Raw genomic sequence first — 23,531 nt, forward strand, 5'->3', positions numbered from 1 at the left:
CGGGTGGTAGCCGGCTAGTAACCATCTCTAAGGTGCAGGGTAGATTACCGGGTGGCAGCCGGCTAGTAACAGTCTATAAGGTGCAGGGTAGAGTACCGGGTGGTAGCCGGCTAGTAACAGTCTCTAAGGTGCAGGGTAGAGTACCGGGTGGTAGCCGGCTAGTAACAGTCTCTAAGGTGCAGGGTAGAGTACCGGGTGGTAGCCGGCTAGTAACAGTCTATAAGGTGCAGGGTAGAGTATCGGGTGGTAGGCGGCTAGTAACTGTCTCTAAGGTGCAGGGTAGATTACCGGGTGGCAGCCGGCTAGTAACAGTCTATAAGGTGCAGGGTAGAGTACCGGGTGGTAGCCGGCTAGTAACAGTCTCTAAGGTGCAGGGTAGAGTATCGGGTGGTAGCCGGCTAGTAACAGTCTCTAAGGTGCAGGGTAGAGTATCGGGTGGTAGCCGGCTAGTAACCATCTCTAAGGTGCAGGGTAGAGTATCGGGTGGTAGCCGGCTAGTAACAGTCTATAAGGTGCAGGGTAGAGTATCGGGTGGTAGCCGGCTAGTAACAGTCTCTAAGGTGCAGGGTAGAGTATCGGGTGGTAGCCGGCTAGTAACAGTCTCTAAGGTGCAGGGTAGAGTATCGGGTGGTAGCCGGCTAGTAACAGTCTCTAAGGTGCAGGGTAGAGTATCGGGTGGTAGCCGGCTAGTAACAGTCTCTAAGGTGCAGGGTAGAGTATTGGGTGGTAGCCGGCTAGTGACAGTGATTAAGGTTCAGGGCAGGGTACCAGGCGGAGGCCGGCTAGTGGTGGCTGTGGTGAGACACGCACAGCGGTTAGTGACACCCCGAACCCAACCAGACGGTTTAATTCCCTTTAATAGACCCTGTTTTACCCTGCATGCTGTATGCTATCATTATGGTGCGACCTAGGATTGAATTGATTGGACATTAATGTCACTGGACTGGGGAGGAGGGGGGGAATGGAGGTGAGAGGACACATACTGTTGTCCTATGAAGGAATCCTTCAGTTTTTAAGAAATTATTGGAATTGACGTTTGGATTGTTGTCTGTATTTCCCAGTACTCAAAGAGCTGAAGATCAAAGACAGACAATCAGACAGATAGCAGACAGATGTGGAGACAGACATATAGTGTGCATCTCAAATGGCACCCTATTCCCTTTTAAGTCCACCAAGGGAATGGGGTGCCATTTGGGACACAGACATAGAAGATTGAAGCAGACACCCTGTCTGTCAGTAAAAATACAGGTACAGTAGATGTAGTTTATAATCTTAGTCGGGCTGTAAAGGACAATTACTCTTCCACATAGACCTAACACAATGCGTCTTCAAGGATGCTGGCAGGAAGGATACAAACTGAACAAACAAACGATTCTGGAGGCTTCACAGTCTCTTTGCACAAAATCGACCCTCTGAGCTGTGTTCATCAGGCATCAAACGGAAAAAACAGACTGGTAAAGGGAGAGACTTCCTGAACTTCCTGGTCCAATATGAAACACTGTTTTTTGACGCATGCCCGAATGAACAGGACCCTGTATTGAGTCAACACCTGTCTCCTCTAGCTGGTATGTTTGAGGATTCTCAGAACCTCTGAATCTCCCTCTGTGTCAGACATCAAACACCAACGTATCCTCCAATCCCAGAGCTCCATCACAAACTAGGGGTTTTCCAGGACACCACGCAGGGGGTCCCGGTGTTCACTCTGGTTTCATTCTGTACTTCCTGTAACTAAACCTCTATTTCCACCTTTGTCATTAGAGTTTGTATGAGACAAGGGAAGTATAGCAAGGTGAGAATCTCCTATATCAGAATGGACAGTTAAAGCATCCTGGTTTACTGCATTCTATCTGCTCCTAGGTTTATATTCAATAGATAGAGACAAGGACTCACTTCTCTTTCATAACAGTCAATACAGTAGAACAAACGGCAAATGTTTTTTTTGTTACGTTTTTAAAAACGCATACACAGCTCGAGCAAGACATTCATCAGCATTTCTCTGACTACGTTCCTCCATTGAGTCAAAAAAAACTTCTGATTCCAGGAGTACCATGAGCTGTTGCTATCGATAAGGTGTCTGATTCATCATTTTCACCTCAAATAGCGGTAGAGGGACTTTTGTCAGAGGTTGCTTGTTGTGAGCGCTGAGGGAACTTTATGCACTTGGCCACTTGCATCTTTGTTGCATTCTTCACATATGATTTGGCACAGTATTTGCAAATGTACACAGCTTTTCCTTCTACATTAGCTGGAGTGAAATGTCTCCACACATCAGATAGTGCTGTGGCATTTTCCTGTAAAGATTAGGGAAAAAAATGTTTAAAAAACCCAAATACAATTCCATGTACAGAATTGATTAAACAATTCCTTTGTAAGATAAATGTTTTAAAATGAAACATGTATGGAAACAGGTGACTAACACTGTCACGCCCTGGCCTTAGTATTTTATTTCTTTATTATTTTGGTCAGGCCAGGGTGTGACATGGGTGATTATGTGTTTGTCTTGTCTAGGGGTTTTGTGGATTGATGGGGTTGTGTTTAGTATAGTATTCTAGATAAGTCTATGGTTGCCTAGAGTGGTTCTCAATCAGAGGCAGGTGTTTATTGTTGTCTCTGATTGGGAACCATATTTAGGCAGCCATATTCTTTGGGTATTTGGTGGGTGATTGTCTCCTGTCTCTGTGTTTTGCACCAGTTAGGACTGTTTCGGGTTTACACGTTTCTTGTTTTTGTAGTTTGTTCATGTATAGTTTTTCTTATTAAAAAAAACATGAACTTTGCTGCGTTTTGGTCCGCCTCTCTTTCACCAGAAGAAAACCGTAACAGGTTAGCAGGCTCAAGCAAACTAAAACCGACGTGGTAGCAAAAACTAACTATCAGAAATTATTAACAAGTTAGAAATATTTTAAACACACTTTGCTGTAGGCTTGCTATTTACTAGTTAACAAACAATAATGTATGCCATATCAAATACAGTTGCAGTCGGAAGTTTAAATAGATTTAAAGTCAGTTTTTCACAATTCCTGACATTTAATCCTCGTAAAAATTCTGTTTTAGGTCAGTTAGGATCACCATGTTATTTGAAGAATGTACGTGGGTCAGAAGTTTACATACACTCAATTATTATTTGGTAGCATTGCCTTTAAATTGTTTAACTTGGGTCAAACATTTCTCCACTTCTCTTTTACTGTTTCTCTCTCCCCCCTTCTCTTTTACTGTTTCTCTCTCTCTCCCCTTCTCTTTTACTGTTTCTCTCTCTCTCCCCTTCTCTTTTACTGTTTCTCTCTCTCTCCCCTTCTCTTTTACTGTTTCTCTCTCTCTCCCCTTCTCTTTTACTGTTTCTCTCTCTCTCTCCCCTTCTCTTTTACTGTTTCTCTCTCTCTCCCCCCTTTTACTGTTTCTCTCTCTCTCTCCACTTCTCTTTTACTGTTTCTCTCTCTCTCCCCTTCTCTTTTACTGTTTCTCTCTCTCTCCCCTTCTCTTTTACTGTTTCTCTCTCTCTCCCCCCTTCTCTTTTACTGTTTCTCTCTCTCTCCCCCCTTCTCTTTTACTGTTTCTCTCTCTCTCCCCTTCTCTTTTACTGTTTCTCTTTCTCTCCACTTCTCTTTTACTGTTTCTCTCTCTCTCCCCCTTCTCTTTTACTGTTTCTCTCTCTCTCTCCCCCCTTCTCTTTTACTGTTTCTCTCTCTCTCCCCTTCTCTTTTACTGTTTCTCTCTCTCTCTCCCCTTCTCTTTTACTGTTTCTCTCTCTCTCTCCCCTTCTCTTTTACTGTTTCTCTCTCTCTCCCCTTCTCTTTTACTGTTTCTCTCTCTCTCCCCTTCTCTTTTACTGTTTCTCTCTCTCTCCCCTTCTCTTTTACTGTTTCTCTCTCTCTCCCCTTCTCTTTTACTGTTTCTCTCTCTCTCCCCTTCTCTTTTACTGTTTCTCTCTCTCTCCCCCCTTCTCTTTTACTGTTTCTCTCTCTCTCCCCCTTCTCTTTTACTGTTTCTCTCTCTCTCTCCCCCCTTCTCTTTTACTGTTTCTCTCTCTCTCTCCCCCCTTCTCTTTTACTGTTTCTCTCTCTCTCCCCCCTTCTCTTTTACTGTTTCTCTCTCTCTCCCCTTCTCTTTTACTGTTTCTCTCTCTCTCCCCCCTTCTCTTTTACTGTTTCTCTCTCTCTCTCCCCCCTTCTCTTTTACTGTTTCTCTCTCTCTCTCCCCCCTTCTCTTTTACTGTTTCTCTCTCTCTCCCCTTCTCTTTTACTGTTTCTCTCTCTCTCCCCCCTTCTCTTTTACTGTTTCTCTCTCTCTCTCCCCCCTTCTCTTTTACTGTTTCTCTCTCTCTCTCCCCCCTTCTCTTTTACTGTTTCTCTCTCTCTCCCCTTCTCTTTTACTGTTTCTCTCTCTCTCCCCCCTTCTCTTTTACTGTTTCTCTCTCTCTCCCCTTCTCTTTTACTGTTTCTCTCTCTCTCCCCCCTTCTCTTTTACTGTTTCTCTCTCTCCCCTTCTCTTTTACTGTTTCTCTCTCTCTCCCCTTCTCTTTTACTGTTTCTCTCTCTCTCCCCTTCTCTTTTACTGTTTCTCTCTCTCCCCTTCTCTTTTACTGTTTCTCTCTCTCTCCCCCCTTCTCTTTTACTGTTTCTCTCTCTCTCCCCCCGTCTCTTTTACTGTTTCTCTCTCTCTCTCCCCTTCTCTTTTACTGTTTCTCTCTCTCTCCCCCCGTCTCTTTTACTGTTTCTCTCTCTCCCCTTCTCTTTTACTGTTTCTCTCTCCCCTTCTCTTTTACTGTTTCTCTCTCTCCCCCCGTCTCTTTTACTGTTTCTCTCTCTCCCCTTCTCTTTTACTGTTTCTCTCTCTCTCCTTCTCTTTTACTGTTTCTCTCTCTCTCCCTTCTCTTTTACTGTTTCCCTCTCTCCCCCCTTCTCTTTTACTGTTTCCCTCTCTCTCCCTTCTCTTTTACTGTTTCTCTCTCCCCTTCTCTTTTACTGTTTCTCTCTCTCTCTCCACTTCTCTTTTACTGTTTCTCTCTCTCTCCCCCCTTCTCTTTTACTGTTTCTCTCTCTCCACTTCTCTTTTACTGTTTCTCTCTCTCCCCCCTTCTCTTTTACTGTTTCTCTCTCTCTCTCCCCTTCTCTTTTACTGTTTCTCTCTCTCTCTCCCCTTCTCTTTTACTGTTTCTCTCTCTCCCCTTCTCTTTTACTGTTTCTCTCTCTCCACTTCTCTTTTACTGTTTCTCTCTCTCTCCCCCCTTCTCTTTTACTGTTTCTCTCTCTCCACTTCTCTTTTACTGTTTCTCTCTCTCCCCCCTTCTCTTTTACTGTTTCTCTCTCTCTCTCCCCTTCTCTTTTACTGTTTCTCTCTCTCCACTTCTCTTTTACTGTTTCTCTCTCTCTCTCCCCTTCTCTTTTACTGTTTCTCTCTCTCCACTTCTCTTTTACTGTTTCTCTCTCTCCCCTTCTCTTTTACTGTTTCTCTCTCTCCCCCCTTCTCTTTTATTGTTTCTCTCTCCCCTTCTCTTTTACTGTTTCTCTCTCTCTCCCCCCTTCTCTTTTACTGTTTCTCTCTCTCTCCCCTTCTCTTTTACTGTTTCTCTCTCTCTCCCCCCTTCTCTTTTACTGTTTCTCTCTCTCTCCCCCCTTCTCTTTTACTGTTTCTCTCTCTCTCTCCCCTTCTCTTTTACTGTTTCTCTCTCTCTCCCCCCTTCTCTTTTACTGTTTCTCTCTCTCCACTTCTCTTTTACTGTTTCTCTCTCTCCCCCCTTCTCTTTTACTGTTTCTCTCTCTCTCTCCCCTTCTCTTTTACTGTTTCTCTCTCTCCACTTCTCTTTTACTGTTTCTCTCTCTCCCCCCTTCTCTTTTATTGTTTCTCTCTCCCCTTCTCTTTTACTGTTTCTCTCTCTCCCCCCTTCTCTTTTATTGTTTCTCTCTCCCCTTCTCTTTTACTGTTTCTCTCTCTCCACTTCTCTTTTACTGTTTCTCTCTCTCTCCCCTTCTCTTTTACTGTTTCTCTCTCTCTCCCCTTCTCTTTTACTGTTTCTCTCTCTCTCCCCTTCTCTTTTACTGTTTCTCTCTCTCTCCCCTTCTCTTTTACTGTTTCTCTCTCTCGGTCCTTCAGCTGAGCTGCTCTTTCTGTTTCTCTGTCTCTCTCTCTCTTTGTGTTTCTGTGTTTCTCTCTCTCTCTCTCTCTCTCTCTCACTGTGTATCTCAATTCAATTTAAGGGCTTTATTGGCATGGGAAACATATGTTAACATTGCAAGTGAAGTAGATAATACACAAAAGTTAAATAAACACTAACAATGTACAGTAAACATTACACTCACAGAAGTTCCAAAATAATAAAGACATTACAAATATGTTTATATACAGTGTTGTAAAGATGTGCAAATAGTTGAAGCAGAAATGGGAAAATAAATAAACATAAATATGGGTTGTATTTACAGTGGTGTTTGTTCTTCGCTGGTTGCCCTTCTCTTGTGGCAACACGTCATAAATATTGCTGCTGTGATGGCACACTGTGGTATTAGATATAGGCATTTATCAAAATTGGGTTTGTTTTCGCATTCTTTGTGGATCTGTATAATCTGAGGGAAATATGTGTCTCTAATATGGTCATATATTTGGCAGGAGGTTAGGAACTGTAGCTCAGTTTCCACCTCATATTGTGGGCAGTGTGCACATAGCCTGTCTTCTCTTGAGAGCCAGGTCTGCCTACGGTGGCCTTTCTTAATAGCAATGCTCACTGAGTCAAAGCTTTCCTTAAGTTTGGGTCAGTCACAGTGGTCAGGTATTCTGCCACTGTGTACTCTCTGTTTAGGGCCAAATAGCATTCTAGTTTGCTCTGTTTTTTGTTAATTCTTTCCAATGTGTCAAGTAATTATCTTTTTGTTTAATCATTATTTGGTTGGGTCTAGTTGTGTTGCTGTCCAGGGGCTCTATGGGGTCTGTTTGAGTCCCAGGACCAACTTGATTAGGGGACTCTTCTCTGTAGGTGATGGCTTTGTTATGGAATGTTTGGGAATCGCTTCCTTTTAGGTGGTTGTAGAATTTAACGGCTCTTTTCTGGATTTTGTTAATTAGCGAGTATCGGCCTAATTCTGCTCTCTGTCTCTCTCTCTGATTGTCTCTGTCTCTCTCTCTCTCTGAGTGTCTCTGTCTCTCTCTCCATGTACGTGCCTCAGTGGTTAGAGAGGTGACCTTGATGTTGCTGTTTCTCTCCTGCTCTCTCATTGAATGAGAGAAGATGAGGAAGGAAAGGAACATCTCAACCTCCTTTGTCAGAACGCACACAAACGCACACCAAATCCCAACAGCCTCCACACATAAACACGCCATCACATGGAACTGCCCTCGGGGTTGCCACAGCAATCACCAGTGGGCGCTACTCTGAGACGATGCCAGGGCCGTCAGAAGATCAGCCTCTTTCATCGTGTTGAGATAACGCCTGGCCAAATTAAACACTGTTGTTCTGAAGCTCTAGCTGCCTTTTTTATACACTTTGATGATGAACTATGCAAAAATCCCTCCTCCATTTCCTGGTTGCTAAAATGTCAGTTTATGTGACATAACAAGCAAGTATAGTGTAGAGAATCAATGTACCATCTAAACTGCTGTGAAATATATTTTAAATAACCTAAAATATTGTATTTACGGCTGTTTGAAGCTGGTGTACCAAACCAAAAGTTTAAAACTAAACTTGAGAATGGGAAGCATAGAAATAGTGCACATGGAACAGATCTACCGCTTCTTAGACTTGCTTTCAATTAGAATGACAAATCTATAACGTTTCAATGTACATTTGGTCAGGTCGCCCAAAAAGTTACATATTGTCGCTTTAATCTTGTGCAGTGATGACACTAAGCTGACAGAGAAAGACTGAGTGACAGAGAGTTTAACCATTTGTGTTCTGTGGCTGGTGTTGCTGAAGATAGATACTGTGTGCTTAAATACACAGTTGTCATGGCAGAAGAAAGTTACTGCATGGACTCAGTCTCCTTGTCGTAAGTGGTGTTGTATATTTTAGTACAGTGTGCAATTCCAGACAACTCACATCTTAAATCACACAAGTTGTGAATATGAGTAGCTCACTAATAACTGCCTTTAACTGCCTTCATTTTGCTGGACCCCAGGAAGAGTAGCTGCTGCTTTTTCAGGAACTACTGGGGATCCATAATAAACCCCAGGAAGAGTAGCTGCTGCTTTTTCAGGAACTACTGGGGATCCATAATAAACCCCAGGAAGAGTAGCTGCTGCTTTTTCAGGAACTACTGGGGATCCATAATAAACCCCAGGAAGAGTAGCTGCTGCTTTTTCAGGAACTACTGGGGATCCATAATAAACCCCAGGAAGAGTAGCTGCTGCTTTTTCAGGAACTAATGGGGATCCATAATAAACCCCAGGAAGAGTAGCTGCTGCTTTTTCAGGAACTAATGGGGATCCATAATAAACCCCAGGAAGAGTAGCTGCTGCTTTTTCAGGAACTACTGGGGATCCATAATAAACCCCAGGAAGAGTAGCTGCTGCTTTTTCAGGAACTAATGGGGATCCATAATAAACCCCAGGAAGAGTAGCTGCTGCTTTTTCAGGAACTACTGGGGATCCATAATAAACCCCAGGAAGAGTAGCTGCTGCTTTTTCAGGAACTACTGGGGATCCATAATAAACCCCAGGAAGAGTAGCTGCTGCTTTTTCAGGAACTACTGGGGATCCATAATAAACCCCAGGAAGAGTAGCTGCTGCTTTTTCAGGAACTAACGGGGATCCATAGTTAATACAAATACAAATGCAGCCTAATGCCAACACTGTGCTGAATGGTTGATATGTCCAAAATGTGTAGGATGCTTTTTAGGCTTCAATTAACTTTTTTATTGTTGACATTTGTTAGTTAACCTTTTCCCATTACTTTCTTTTCCCCTCTCTCAGCTGTCCGGAACGACCGCAATAAGAAGAAGAAGGAGAGTCCCAAGCCAGAGCTGACAGAGAACTACGAGCTGAGTGCAGAACAAGAGGCCATCATAGAGAAGATACGCAAGGCTCATCAGGAGACCTTCCCATCGCTCTGCCAGCTGGGGAAATACACCACGGTTAGTACTGTAGCACACAGACAGACACACACAGAGAATAGAATAGAAGTATACTACAGGATATTGTCATTTTCAGATCACAGAAATTCGTAACTCAACCCCTCGAGAAATTCTCACACAGACCCTGGGGGGTTGGAAGCCAGGGTCAGCCACTGTGCAGTTTAGAGGTTTGCTCAAGGGCACAACCACAGGAGATGAGCATGCACACAGACACACTTATATTTAGTTGTAGTTAACTCTCCAGGCACAGTTTGCATCAATGTCAGTGTAGTGAGGTCTGACTAACTCAGACATCGATAGATTATTGTCTACATGTCCCACTGACGCACACCACAAGCATGTATCTCTAACCCTCTTGTTGACACACTGTCTGTTTCATTTTGTGTGATAGTGTACTTCTGACTGGCGGAGCACACAAAGGAAATCGATCCATTGTACTGTACTGCAAATCCCCCTCTAATGCAGTAGCCAGAACTCAATTATAAGATAAATCCTCCCCAACACAACTCAATAACCTCTCCTGTCCATGCAATTCCAGGACGGTTGGATAGATTTAGAATGGAAATCCATGACAATCAAAGGAGGTTAGGAGCAGTCTTTAGGGCAGGTGCTTCATGTCAACTGATGATCAATATCTGGAGAGTGTCATGAGAAGATAGACATTCTACGCTAGTCTTTAGAGAGCCTTGATAGGTTCCACAACTGCACAGTGGTCCTGTGCTCTGCTGCTGAGCCTGTGCTGCTTCCAGCCTATTTGTTTTTATTTTACTTCACCTTTTTTTCATTAACCAGGTCGGCCAGTTGAGAACAAGTTCTCATTTACAATTGCGACTTGGCCAAGATAAAGCAAAGCAGTGCGACAAAAACAACAACACAGAGTTACACATGGGATAAACAAATGTACAGTCAATAACACAATAGAAACATCTGTATGCAGTGTGTGCAAATGAAGAAAGGAGGTAAGGCAATAAATAGTCAAAGTGGCGAAGTAATTACAATTTAGCAAATTAACACTGGAGTGATAGATGTGCAGATGAGGATGTGCAAGTCGAAATACTGGTATGCAAAAGAGCAGAAAAACAAAAACAAATATGTAGATGAGGTAGGTAGTTGGTTGGATGGGCTATTTATAGATGGGCTGTGTACAGCTGCAGCGATCAGTAAGCTGCTCGGACAGCTGATGCTTAAAGTTAGTGAGGGAGATATAAGTCTCCAACCTCAGTGATTTTTGCAATTCATTCCAGCCATTGGCAGCAGAGAACTGGAAGGGAAGGCGGCCAAAGGGGGTGTTGGCTTTGGGGATGACCAGTGAAATATACCTGCTGGAGTGCGTGCTACAGGTGGGTGTTGCTACGGTGACCAGTGAGCTGAGATAAGGTGGAGCTTTACCTGGCAAAGACTTATAGATGACCTGGAGCCAGTGGGTTTGTATATATATATATATATATATATATATATGGGGCTTTGGTGACAAAATGGATGGGACTATGATAGACTGTATCCAATTTGCTGAGTAGAGTGTTGGAGGCTATTTTGTAAATGACATCGCCGAAGTCGAGATTCGGTAGGATAGTCAGTTTTACGAGGGTATGCTTGGCAGCATGAGTGAAGGAGGCTTTGTTGCGATATACGAAGCCGATTCTAGATTTAATTTTGGATTGGAGATGCTTAATGTGAATCTGGAAGGAGAGTTTACAGTCTAGACAGACACCTAGGTATTTATAGTTGTCCACATAAGTCAGAACCGTCCAGAGTAGTGATGCTAGTCGGGCAGGCGGGTGCTGGCAGTGATCGGTTGAAGAGCATGCATTTAGTTTTACTAGCATTTAAGAGCAGTTGGAGGCCACGGAAGGAGTGTTGTATGGCATTGGAGCTTGTTTGGAGGTTTGTTCACACAGTGTCCAAAGAAGGGCCAGAAGTATACAGAATGGTGTTGTCTGTATAGAGGTGGATCAGGGAATCACCCGCAGCAAGAACGACATCATTGATATATACAGAGAAAAGAGTCAGCCCAAGAATTTAACCCTGTGGCACCCACATAGACTGCCAGAGGTCCGGACAACAGGCCCTCCGATTTGACACACTGAACTCTATCTGAGAAGTAGTTAGTGAACCAGGCGAGGTAGTCAATAGAGAAACAAAGGCTGTTGAGTCTGCCAATAAGAATACGGTGATTGACAAGAGTCGAAAGCCTTGGCCAGGTCAACGAAGACGGCTGCACAGTCATGTCTCTTATCGATGGCAGTTATGATATCGTTTAGGACCTTCAGCGTGGCTGAGGTGCACCCGTGACCAGCTCGGAAAACGGATTGCATAGTGGAGAAGGTATGGTGGGATTAAAATTGGTCTAAATCTGTTTGTTCACTTGGCTTTCGAAGACTTTAGAAAGGCAGGGCAGGATGGATATAGGTCGGAAATAGTTTGGGTCTAGAGTGTCTCCCCCTTTGAAGAGGGGGATGACCGCGGCAGCTTTCCAATCTTTAGGAATCTCAGACGATTCGAAAGAGAGGTAGTAATAGGGGTTGCAACAATGTCGGCAGATAATTTTAGGAAGAGAGGCTCCAGATTAGCCCAGCTGATTTGTTGGGATCCAGATTTTGCAGATCGTACAGAACATCAGCTGTCTGGATTTGGGTGAAGGAGAAGCGGGGGGGGGCTTGGGCCAGTTGCTGCGGGGGGTGCAGAGCGGTTGGCCGGGTTGGGGTAGCCAGGTGGAAAGCATGGCCAGCCGTTAGAGAACTGCTTATTGAAATTCTCGATTATCTTGGATTTATCGGTAGTGACAGTGTTTTCTAGCCTCAGTGCGGTGGGCAGCTGGGAGGAGGTGCTCTTATTCTGCATGGACTTTACAGTGTCCCAAAACTTTTTGGAATTAGTGCTGCAGGATGCAAATTTCTGTTTGAAAAAGCTAGCCTTTGCTTTCCTAACTGACTGTGTATATTGGTTCCTGACTTCCCTGAAAAGTTGCATATCGTGGGGACTATTCGATGCTAGTGCAGTACGCCACAGGATGTTTTTGTGCTGGTCAAGGGCAGTCAAGTCTGGAGTGAAGCAAGGGCTATATCTGTTCTTAGTTCTACATTTTTTGAAAGGGGCATGTTTATTTAAGTTAGTGAGGAAAGCACTTTTAAAGAACAACCAGGCATCCTCTACTGACAGGATGAGGTCAATATCCTTCCAGAATACCCGGGCCAGGTCGATTAGAAAGGTCTGCACGCAGAGGTGTTTTAGGGAGCGTTTGACAGTGATGAGGGGTGGTCGTTTGACCGCGGACCCTTAACGGACGCAGGCAATGGGCGGCAGGGTAGCCTAGTGGTTAGAGCGTTGGACTAGTAACCGGAAGGTTGCAAGTTCAAATCCCCGAGCTGACAAGGTACAAATTTGTCGTTCTGCCCCTGAACAGGCAGTTAACCCACTGTTCCTAGGCCGTCATTGAAAATATGAATTTGTTCTTAACTGACTTGCCTAGTAAAATAAAGGTAAAATAAAAAATGAGGCAGTGATCGTTGAGATCCTGGTTGAAAACAGCAGAGGTGTATTTAGAGGGCAAGTTTGTCAGGATGATATCTATGAAGGTGCCCATGTTTACGGATTTGGGGTTGTACCTGGTAGGTTCCTTGATAATTTGTGTGAGATTGAGGGCATCTAGCTTAGATTGTAGGACTGCCGGGGTGTGAAGCATATCCCAGTTTAGGTCACCTAACAGTACGAACTCTGACGATAGATGGGGGTCAATCAATTCACATATGGTGTCCAGGGCACAGCTGGGAGCTGAGGGGGGTCTATAACAAGCGGAAACAGTGAGGGACTTATTTCTGGAGAGATAGATTTTTAAAAGTAGAATCTCAAACTGTTTGGGCATAGACCTGGATAGTATGACAGAACTCTGCAGGCTATCTCGGCAGTAGATTGCAACTCCGCCCCCTTTAGCAGTTCTATCTTGACGGAAAATGTTGTAATGAAGGATGGAAATTTCAGAATTTTTGGTGGCCTTCTCATGCCATGATTCAGACACTGCAAGCACATCAGGGTTGGTGGAGTGTGCTAAAGCAGTGAATAAAAAAAACTTAGGTAGGAGGTTTCTAATGTTAACATGCATGAACCCAAGGCTTTTACTGTTACAGAAGTAAACAAATGAGAGCGCCTGGGGACACACAGGGCCTGGGTTAACCTCTACATCACAAAGAGGAACATAGGAGGAGTAGGATGAGGGTACAGTTAAAGGCTATAAGAACTGGTCATCTAATGCATTTGGAACAGAGTAAATGGAGCAGACTTCTGCGAGTGGTAGGATGGATTCAGGGCATAATGTACAGACAAGGGCATGGTAGGGTGTGAGTACAGTGGAGGTAAACCTAGGCATTGAGTGAGGATGAGAGAGGTTGCATATCTGGAGGCGCGGTCTCCGCTAGGTGCGGTCTCCGCATATGTGGGTGGTGGGACAAGGGGGCTGGCTATCTGAGGCATGTTGAGCGGGACTAGGGGTTCCACAACACAATAAAACAATGAGAGCTACCCTAAACAACAGTATACAAGGCATATTGACATTAGAGAGAGGCATAAAGCAATCACAGGTGTTGATTGGGAGAGCTAAGACAACAACGGGTAAGACAACAACAGGTACACAGCTAAGACATCTACAACGGGTAAATGGCGATGAATGGGCAGAGAGGGTCAGTTAGCTACACACAGGGCCTGAGTTCGAGGCTGGGGCCGACAGATAAACAAAATGAAGTACCGTGTTAATGAATAGTCCAGCAGGCATCGGCTAGATAGCCGAGTGATCATGGGGTCCAATGAGCAGCAATAGATGAAACAGTGAGCCGTTCGGTAGTCGATTACTACGCTAGGCGAGTGGGAGACACAGGGTTCAGGAAGCTAGTGGGCCGGGGCTAGCAGATGGACCAACAACAGCTGCGATGATCCGGTGTAATGGTCCAGAGCTTGCGGCAGGAATCCAGTGATGTAATGGAAAAAAGCAGTCCGATATGCTCAGGGCTGATGTCGTGCTGTGCAGACTGGCAGGTATTATCCGGGCTATCAGGTCTAAAGCGTCTGCTGTCTGTAAAGACCGCTAGCAGTGGCTAACAGTGACTAAATAGCTAGTAGCTAATTAGCTAGATAACTTTTGATGGCTAGCTTCTGATGGAGGGTCTAGTTATAAGGTCTAAAAAATAGCAGATCCTTACCACATTGGGTGAGGTGGGTTGCAGGAAGGTAGATTTAATCCGAAAATGGAAAAAAAGAGATTGAAATATATTGAAATGTATACAAAAAAATAAGGAAAAAAATAATATTTACACGGGACAAAAACAAACACATCTTACTGCTACGCCATCTTGGATTTATCTGTTCACTGTGTGCATTATTCTACTCAATATTATTACAGAAATCTCTACTACGTTACCTTCTGAGCATGTATGTAGTATGCACTTCTACAGATCAGATGTTTGTTTGCACATTCATAATGTCTGTTCTACAACCAGGGGATAGACCATTCATAATGTCTGTTCTACAACCAGGGGATAGACCATTCATAATGTCTGTTCTACAACCAGGGGATAGACCATTCATAATGTCTGTTCTACAACCAGGGGATAGACCATTCATAATGTCTGTTCTACAACCAGGGGATAGACCATTCATAATGTCTGTTCTACAACCAGGGGATAGACCATTCATAATGTCTGTTCTACAACCAGGGGATAGACCATTCATAATGTCTGTTCTACAACCAGGGGATAGACCATTCATAATGTCTGTTCTACAACCAGGGGATAGACCATTCACAATGTCTGTTCTACAACCAGGGGATAGACCATTCATAATGTCTGTTCTACAACCAGGGGATAGACCATTCACAATGTCTGTTCTACAACCAGGGGATAGACCATTCACAATGTCTGTTCTACAACCAGGGGATAGACCATTCATAATGTCTGTTCTACAACCAGGGGATAGACCATTCATAATGTCTGTTCTACAACCAGGGGATAGACCATTCATAATGTCTGTTCTACAACCAGGGGATAGACCATTCATAATGTCTGTTCTACAACCAGGGGATAGACCATTCATAATGTCTGTTCTACAACCAGGGGATAGACCATTCATAATGTCTGTTCTACAACCAGGGGATAGACCATTCATAATGTCTGTTCTACAACCAGGGGATAGACCATTCATAATGTCTGTTCTACAACCAGGGGATAGACCATTCATAATGTCTGTTCTACAACCAGGGGATAGACCATTCATAATGTCTGTTCTACAACCAGGGGATAGACCATTCATAATGTCTGTTCTACAACCAGGGGATAGACCATTCATAATGTCTGTTCTACAACCAGGGGATAGACCATTTATAATGTCTGTTCTACAACCAGGGGATCGACCATTCATAATGTCTGTTCTACAAACAGGGGATCGACCATTCATAATGTCTGTTCTGCAACCAGGGATAGACCATTCATAATGTTAGTACAGGGGCCTCTATTCAATCCGTATCGCTGAAGCAATACAGACTCTGATAGAAATGTAAAGGTCCTTTCCCATTGAGCTGACATATGCAGCGTTTACCGAGAATGCAGTCTCTGCTAACGCCTTTAAATCACACTGTAATGCTGAACTTCTGCGATACGGATTGAACAGAACTCCATAATGTTGGTACCAGACCCTGTTGGTTAGGAACATCCATAATGTCGGTACCAGACCCTGTTGGTTAGGAACATCCATAATGTCGGTACCAGACCCTGTTGGTTAGGAACATCCATAATGTCGGTACCAGACCCTGTTGGTTAGGAAGATCCATAATGTTGGTACCAGACCCTGTTGGTTAGGAACATCCATAATGTTAGTATCAGACCCTGTTTGTTAGGAACATCCATAATGTTGGTACCAGACCCTGTTGGTTAGGAACATCCATAATGTCGGTACCAGACCCTGTTGGTTAGGAACATCCATAATGTTGGTACCAGACCCTGTTGGTTAGGAAGATCCATAATGTTGGTACCAGACCCTGTTGGTTAGGAACATCCATAATGTTAGTATCAGACCCTGTTGGTTAGGAACATCCATAATGTTAGTATCAGACCCTGTTTGTTAGGAACATCCATAATGTTGGTACCAGACCCTGTTGGTTAGGAGCATCCATAATGTTAGTATCAGACCCTGTTTGTTAGGAACATCCATAATGTTGGTACCAGACACTGTTGGTTAGGAAGATCCATAATGTTGGTACCAGACTCTATTGGTTAGGAAGATCCATAATGTTGGTACCAGACCCTGTTGGTTAGGAACATCAATAATGTTGGTACCAGACCCTGTTGATTAGGAACATCCATAATGTTGGTACCAGACCCTGTTGGTTAGGAATATCCATAATGTTGGTACCAGACTCTATTGGTTAGGAACATCCGTAATGTGGTACCAGACCTTGTTGGTTAGGAGCATCCATAATGTTGGTACCAGACCCTGTTGGTTAGGAACATCCGTATTGTGGTACCAGACCCTGTTGGTTAGGAACATCCATAATGTTGGTACCAGACTCTATTGGTTAGGAACATCCATAATGTGGTACCAGACCCTGTTGGTTAGGAACATTCATAATGTTGGTACCAGACTCTATTGGTTAGGAACATCCATAATGTTGGTACCAGACTCTATTGGTTAGGAACATCCATAATGTTGGTACCAGACTCTATTGGTTAGGAACATCCATAATGTTGGTACCAGACTCTATTGGTTAGGAACATCCATAATGTTGGTACCAGACTCTATTGGTTAGGAAGATCCATAATGTTGGTACCAGACTCTATTGGTTAGGAACATCCATAATGTTGGTACCAGACTCTATTGGTTAGGAAGATCCATAATGTTGGTACCAGACTCTATTGGTTAGGAAGATCCATAATGTTGGTACCAGACTCTATTGGTTAGGAACATCCATAATGTTGGTACCAGACTCTATTGGTTAGGAACATCCATAATGTTGGTACCAGACTCTATTGGTTAGGAACATCCATAATGTTGGTACCAGACTCTATTGGTTAGGAACATCCATAATGTTGGTACCAGACTCTATTGGTTAGGAACATCCATAATGTTGGTACCAGACTCTATTGGTTAGGAACATCCATAATGTTGGTACCAGACTCTATTGGTTAGGAAGATCCATAATGTTGGTACCAGACTCTATTGGTTAGGAACATCCATAATGTTGGTACCAGACTCTATTGGTTAGGAACATCCATAATGTTGGTACCAGACTCTATTGGTTAGGAACATCCATAATGTTGGTACCAGACTCTATTGGTTAGGAACATCCATAATGTTGGTACCAGACTCTATTGGTTAGGAACATCCATAATGTTGGTACCAGACTCTATTGGTTAGGAACATCCATAACTTAATCTCTGCCCGTAACACTACATTTTGTTTACACCAGTGTAGCAGCAACAAACCTAATGGTGGGAGGAGTAGAAAATAGATGTCAGCAACAGATGACTTTGCCTTGCTGCTGCTGAAAACATCAAAAGCACATCAGAGAAATGTTTCAGAGCTCGGTGTTTGTGTGTGCGTGCGTGTGTGTGCGTGCGTGCGCGTGTGTGTGTGTGTGTGTGTGTGTGTGTGTTTGGAGATAAGGCAGAGGCAGCGGCGGACGGAAACATCAATCTGGGTGAGAGACGAAGACGTGGAGACTTTGGGGACGACCGAGTGCGTCTTCTCTTCCGTTTCCTAGCCTTCTTTCCTGACACTTGTGAAAAGTGGAATAAATGTGGCGTATATCAAAGGGTCGGGAGGAGGAATGGCGGGCGTGTATGTGTGTGTGTGTGTGTGTGTGTGTGTGTGTGTGTGTGTGTGTGTGTGTATGTGTGTGTGTGAAAATAAAACCTAATATAACTCAAACGGAAAGCATTTGCATTTTTGCGCAGTCACGCACACACGCACGCACGCACACACACACACACACACAGATACACACACACACACACACAGATACACACACACGCATGCACGCACACACACACACACACAAATATACACACACACAAAGATACACACACACGCACACACACACACACACACACACACACACACAGAGATACACAATGCGACAGGGCTTAGCTTAGTATTGTAAATGACTGTCAGTCTGTTTGAGGTTTTTATATACACCAGTCATCTTCAGGTGTCAAGGTTGATTTGGAGGCTGGAGCCTTTCCTCTTTCTCTTTCTCCCTCCTTTCTTTTCACCACTTACACTCCCAACTGCCTCCATCCCTTCCTCCCCCTCGACTCCTTCCCCACCCTCATGTTAACAGACAGACAACGGAGGATCTGTTGGTTTGGTTCTCTACACTGAGAGCCTTCCCTCCAGAGAGTGAGAGAGGCCTGATAAACTCTGACATGGACAGAAATTCAACCACTTCAGATCAATTCGTCACATCGCTGTTCTGAGTGTTTGTTATTGAGCTAGTTATGGCCTCTAGCTGGCTTGTACAGGGATAGAATATAATATTTGGGCATTGCCAAAGATAATGCATTTTTTTTGGACACATTGGATGTGGAGGCAGCTCTCTGCTCCCAAGCATCCCTCTGTGCAGAGGTCAAGGTTCACAGAAACCCGGAGCAGCAAAACCTCCTGAGCCAAATAGCAGAATCAGATACAGTGCCTTGCGAAAGTATTCGGCCCCCTTGAACTTTGCGACCTTTTGCCACATTTCAGGCTTCAAACATAAAGATATAAAACTGTATTTTTTGTGGAGAATCAACAACAAGTGGGACACAATCATGAAGTGGAACGACATTTATTGGATATTTCAAACTTTTTTAACAAATCAAAAACTGAAAAATTGGGCGTGCAAAATTATTCAGCCCCTTTACTTTCAGTGCAGCAAACTCTCTCCAGAAGTTCAGTGAGGATCTCTGAATGATCCAATGTTGACCTAAATGACTAATGATGATAAATACAATCCACCTGTGTGTAATCAAGTCTCCGTATAAATGCACCTGCACTGTGATAGTCTCAGAGGTCCGTTAAAAACGCAGAGAGCATCATGAAGAACAAGGAACACACCAGGCAGGTCCGAGATACTGTTGTGAAGAAGTTTAAAGCCGGATTTGGATACAAAAAGATTTCCCAAGCTTTAAACATCCCAAGGAGCACTGTGCAAGCGATAATATTGAAATGGAAGGAGTATCAGACCACTGCAAATCTACCAAGACCTGGCCGTCCCTCTAAACTTTCAGCTCATACAAGGAGAAGACTGATCAGAGATGCAGCCAAGAGGCCCATGATCACTCTGGATGAACTGCAGAGATCTACAGCTGAGGTGGGAGACTCTGTCCATAGGACAACAATCAGTCGTATATTGCACAAATCTGTCCTTTATGGAAGAGTGGCAAGAAGAAAGCCATTTCTTAAAGATATCCATAAAAAGTGTTGTTTAAAGTTTGCCACAAGCCACCTGGGAGACACACCAAACATGTGGAAGAAAGTGCTCTGGTCAGATGAAACCAAAATTGAACTTTTTGGCAACAATGCAAAACGTTATGTTTGGTGTAAAAGCAACACAGCTGAACACACCATCCCCACTGTCAAACATGGTGGTGGCAGCATCATGGTTTGGGCCTGCTTTTCTTCAGCAGGGACAGGGAAGATGGTTAAAATTGATGGGAAGATGGATGGAGCCAAATACAGGACCATTCTGGAAGAAAACCTGATGGAGTCTGCAAAAGACCTGAGACTGGGACGGAGATTTGTCTTCCAACAAGACAATGATCCAAAACATAAAGCAAAATCTACAATGGAATGGTTCAAAAATAAACATATCCAGGTGTTAGAATGGCCAAGTCAAAGTCCAGACCTGAATCCAATCGAGAATCTGTGGAAAGAACTGAAAACTGCTGTTCACAAATGCTCTCCATCCAACTTCACTGAACTCGAGCTGTTTTGCAAGGAGGAATGGGAAAAAATGTCAGTCTCTCGATGTGCAAAACTGATAGAGACATACCCCAAGCGACTTACAGCTGTAATCGCAGCAAAAGGTGGCGCTACAAAGTATTAACTTAAGGGGGCTGAATAATTTTGCACGCCCAATTTTTCAGTTTTTTATTTATTAAAAAAGTTTGAAATATCCAATAAATGTCGTTCCACTTCATGATTGTGTCCCACGTGTTGTTGATTCTTCATAAAAAAATACCGTTTTATATCTTTATGTTTGAAGCCTGAAATGTGGCAAAAGGTCGCAAAGTTCAAGGGGGCCGAATACTTTCGCAAGGTACTGAGCTATGGTATGTAGATAGACTACCGTGCCAGATAGATAGAGCTTAGCTAGTTTTGGGACATTTTGACAGGTAAATGTGAGATAGTAAATGTGGGATAGTGAAATTGTTCTTGAGTGATTGATAGTTTTATAGCAGGTTGATATAGGGATTTGTTTGATTGACAGCTAGGCATAGCAACGTTGTACAGGCAGTTTGACAGTGTCTAACACTGTTTGATTTTAGACTGATAGACTGACTTGCATATAGATAGAGCTCTGCGTGAGGTAGTGACTGATTGACACCGGAGCTTTGCGAATGACGTACTGTTGGGAGGGTTGTGGAGCAGAGCAAGGGAATATTTGTGGTAGACATGTTCACGCACATACACACACCTCAAACTTATCTGGAGGCTTGGGGGAGTTTCATGTCACCTATCAATCATTCTGGCTATGTTCATACAGTTTAATAAACAAACAAAATGGAAGACACCACGGCACTGGCACACCCTCTCTTAAAAAACGAAATATATAACAACGGTAACAATCGTTACAATTTTTTCCTGTGGTAGATGTTTGACATTGAGATTATAACTAAAGCTAATCAGTAGTGATGTAAGCCTTCCACATTCTAAGTATTTGTAAAGGCTTTCCCTGGTTAGCAACAGCTCTGAGGGAACAGTTACCATCAGTTCACAGTTTGCGCTACATTATCTTGAAGATTACTTGTCCTTTTCCTGTACAAAACACAAGTTAAGGAATGTCCCACTACCAAGTAGTCGCACAATTCACTTTCAAATTCAAATAGAAATGCCCCTCTCCTTAAATATACTTAAATATACAGTTGAAGTCGGAAGTTTACATACACCTTAGCCAAATACATTTGCAGTTTTTCACAAATCCTGACATTTAATCCAAGTAAAAATTCCCTGTCTTAGGTCAGTTAGGATCACCACTTTATTGTAAGAATGTGAAATGTCAGAATAATAGTAGAGAGAATGATTTATTTCAGCGTTTATTTATTTCATCACATTCCCAGTGGGTCAGAAGTTTACATACACTCAATTAGTATTTGGTTGCATTGCCTTTAAATTGTTTAACTTTGGTCAAACGTTTTAGGTAGCCTTCCACAAGCTTCCCACAATAAGTTGGGTGAATTTTGGCCCATTCCTTCTGACTGTTGCTTCAATACAGTATATCCACATAATTTTCCTCCCTCATAATGCCATCTATTTTGTGAAGTGAACCAGTCCCTCCTGCAGCAAAGCACCCCCACAACATGATGCTGCCACCCCCGTGCTTCACGGTTGGGATGGTGTTCTTCGGCTTGCAAGCCTCCCCTTTTTTCCTCCAAACATAATGATGGTCATTATGGCCAAACAGTTCAATTTTTGATTCATCAGACCAGAGGACATTACTCCAAAAAGTACGATCTTTGTCCCCCATGTGCAGTTGCAAGCCGTAGTCTGGCTTTTGTATGGCGGTTTTGGAGCAGTGGCTTCTTCCTTACTGAACGGCCTTTCAGGTTATGTCGATATAGGACTCATTTTACTGTGGATATAGATACTTGTGTACCTGTTTCCTCCAGCATCTTTGCAAGGTCCGTTGCTGTTGTTCTGGGATTGATTTCCACTTTAGCACCAAAGCACGTTCATCTCTAGGAGACAGAACGTGTCTCCTTCCTGAGCAGTATGACGGCTGCGTGGTCCCATGGTGTTTATACTTGCGTACTATTGTTTTTTACAGATGACCGTGGTACTTTCAGGCATTTGGAAATTGCTCCCAAAGATGAACCAGACTTGTGGAGGTCTACGATTTTTTTCTGAGGTCTTGGCTGATTTATTTTTATTTTCCCATGATGTCAAGCATAGAGGCACTGAGTTTGAAGGTAGGCCTTGAAATACATCCACAGGTACACCTCCAATTGACTCAAATGATGTCAATTAGCCTATCGAAAGCTTCTAAAGCCATAACATAATTTTCTGGAAGTTTCCAAGCTGTTTAAAGCCACAGTCAACTTGGTGTATGTAAACTTCTGACTCACTGGAATTGTGATACAGTGAATTATAAGTGAAATAATCTGTCTGTAAACAGTTGTTGGAAAAATTACTTGTGTCATGCACAAAGTAGATGTCCTAACTCAACTTGCCAGAACTATAGTTTGTTAACAAGACATTTGTGGAGTGGTTGAAAAACGAGTTTTAATGACTCCAACCTAAGTGTATGTAAACTTCCGACTTCAACTGTGTATATTTGTAAATAATAACCAGTTCCCATAGTCAGTCAGTAATGTAATATTTAAAAATCATTCTTCACAATGACAGAAAACTGTGGCTTTAAATAAGTCATGTAGGCACGATGCATGCTGCTGTCAGTTCTGTCACGGCAGTAGCAGTAGGCCTGTACTTAGATAAAGCCTTAATCTGGATCACTAGTAATTACGTTGGCTTTCAGGCTGAGAACTTCCTCATTATTACAAGCAATTGGTTCCTGACTTGCCTTTTGAACGTTGCTCCTCCTCAGCTCTCTCCCTCTCGCTCTCTCAGCTCTCTTTCTCTCCCTCTCGCTTTCTCTCTCTCCCCCTCTCTCTCTCTCCCTCTCGCTTTCTCTCTCTCAGCTCCCTAGATTAGGTTAAAGCTCCAATTATGTGGTGAAATATTCCAATCCTAGTCCTGGGTGATTTAGGAGTTCACTGCTGGGTGAGGGGAGATAGTGTGGAGAGAGAGAGGGTGAGTGAGAGGGCTTAAGGCGTGACAATGAATAAGGCTTCATTGACAGTGATGGTGATGAAAAATGGCCCTGGCACTTTAAAAGACAAAATAAAACATTAGGGATATGTGGCCCTCAGCTTCAAGGAGGAGAAGTGTGTGTGTGTGTGTGTGTGTGTGTGTATGGGGGGGAGGAGAAGTGTGTGTGTGTGTATGGGGGGGGGGGGGGGGGATGTGTGGGTGTGTTATATAGCCCAGTCAACCATTGACTATGAGCTACATCATTACTGCTATACTCTACTGTCATTATCCTTCACAGGTACTGGATAATAATACTGCCAGAAGTCTTTTATTCTTTTGTTATGCCTACACATACACACACCCCGGCCGGTGAGGAATACAGAGCGGTGGTTTCTACATTGGCAGCTTATTTTCTAACGTCGCAACTTGTCTAATTTGTTTGGATAAATGCCTTTAAAGAAATTAGAACTCCCAGGCCACTTCCTT

General features: G+C 43.4%; 1 protein-coding gene across 1 annotated transcript in view; it reads left to right on the plus strand.

The window, feature by feature from the left end:
* Positions 1-23,531, plus strand: part of LOC110496841 (retinoic acid receptor alpha-A) — a 131,948-nt gene that overhangs the window by 72,747 nt on the left and 35,670 nt on the right. Inside the window, exon 4 of the mRNA XM_036953008.2 lies at positions 8,896-9,056. Coding sequence (XP_036808903.1) covers positions 8,896-9,056 — 161 coding nt within the window. The remainder of the gene's footprint in view (positions 1-8,895; positions 9,057-23,531) is intronic.

Source organism: Oncorhynchus mykiss, chromosome 18 (genome assembly GCF_057628025.1).
Source record: "Oncorhynchus mykiss isolate SJ-2025 chromosome 18, ASM5762802v1, whole genome shotgun sequence".
Classification (NCBI taxonomy): Eukaryota; Metazoa; Chordata; class Actinopteri; order Salmoniformes; family Salmonidae; genus Oncorhynchus; species Oncorhynchus mykiss.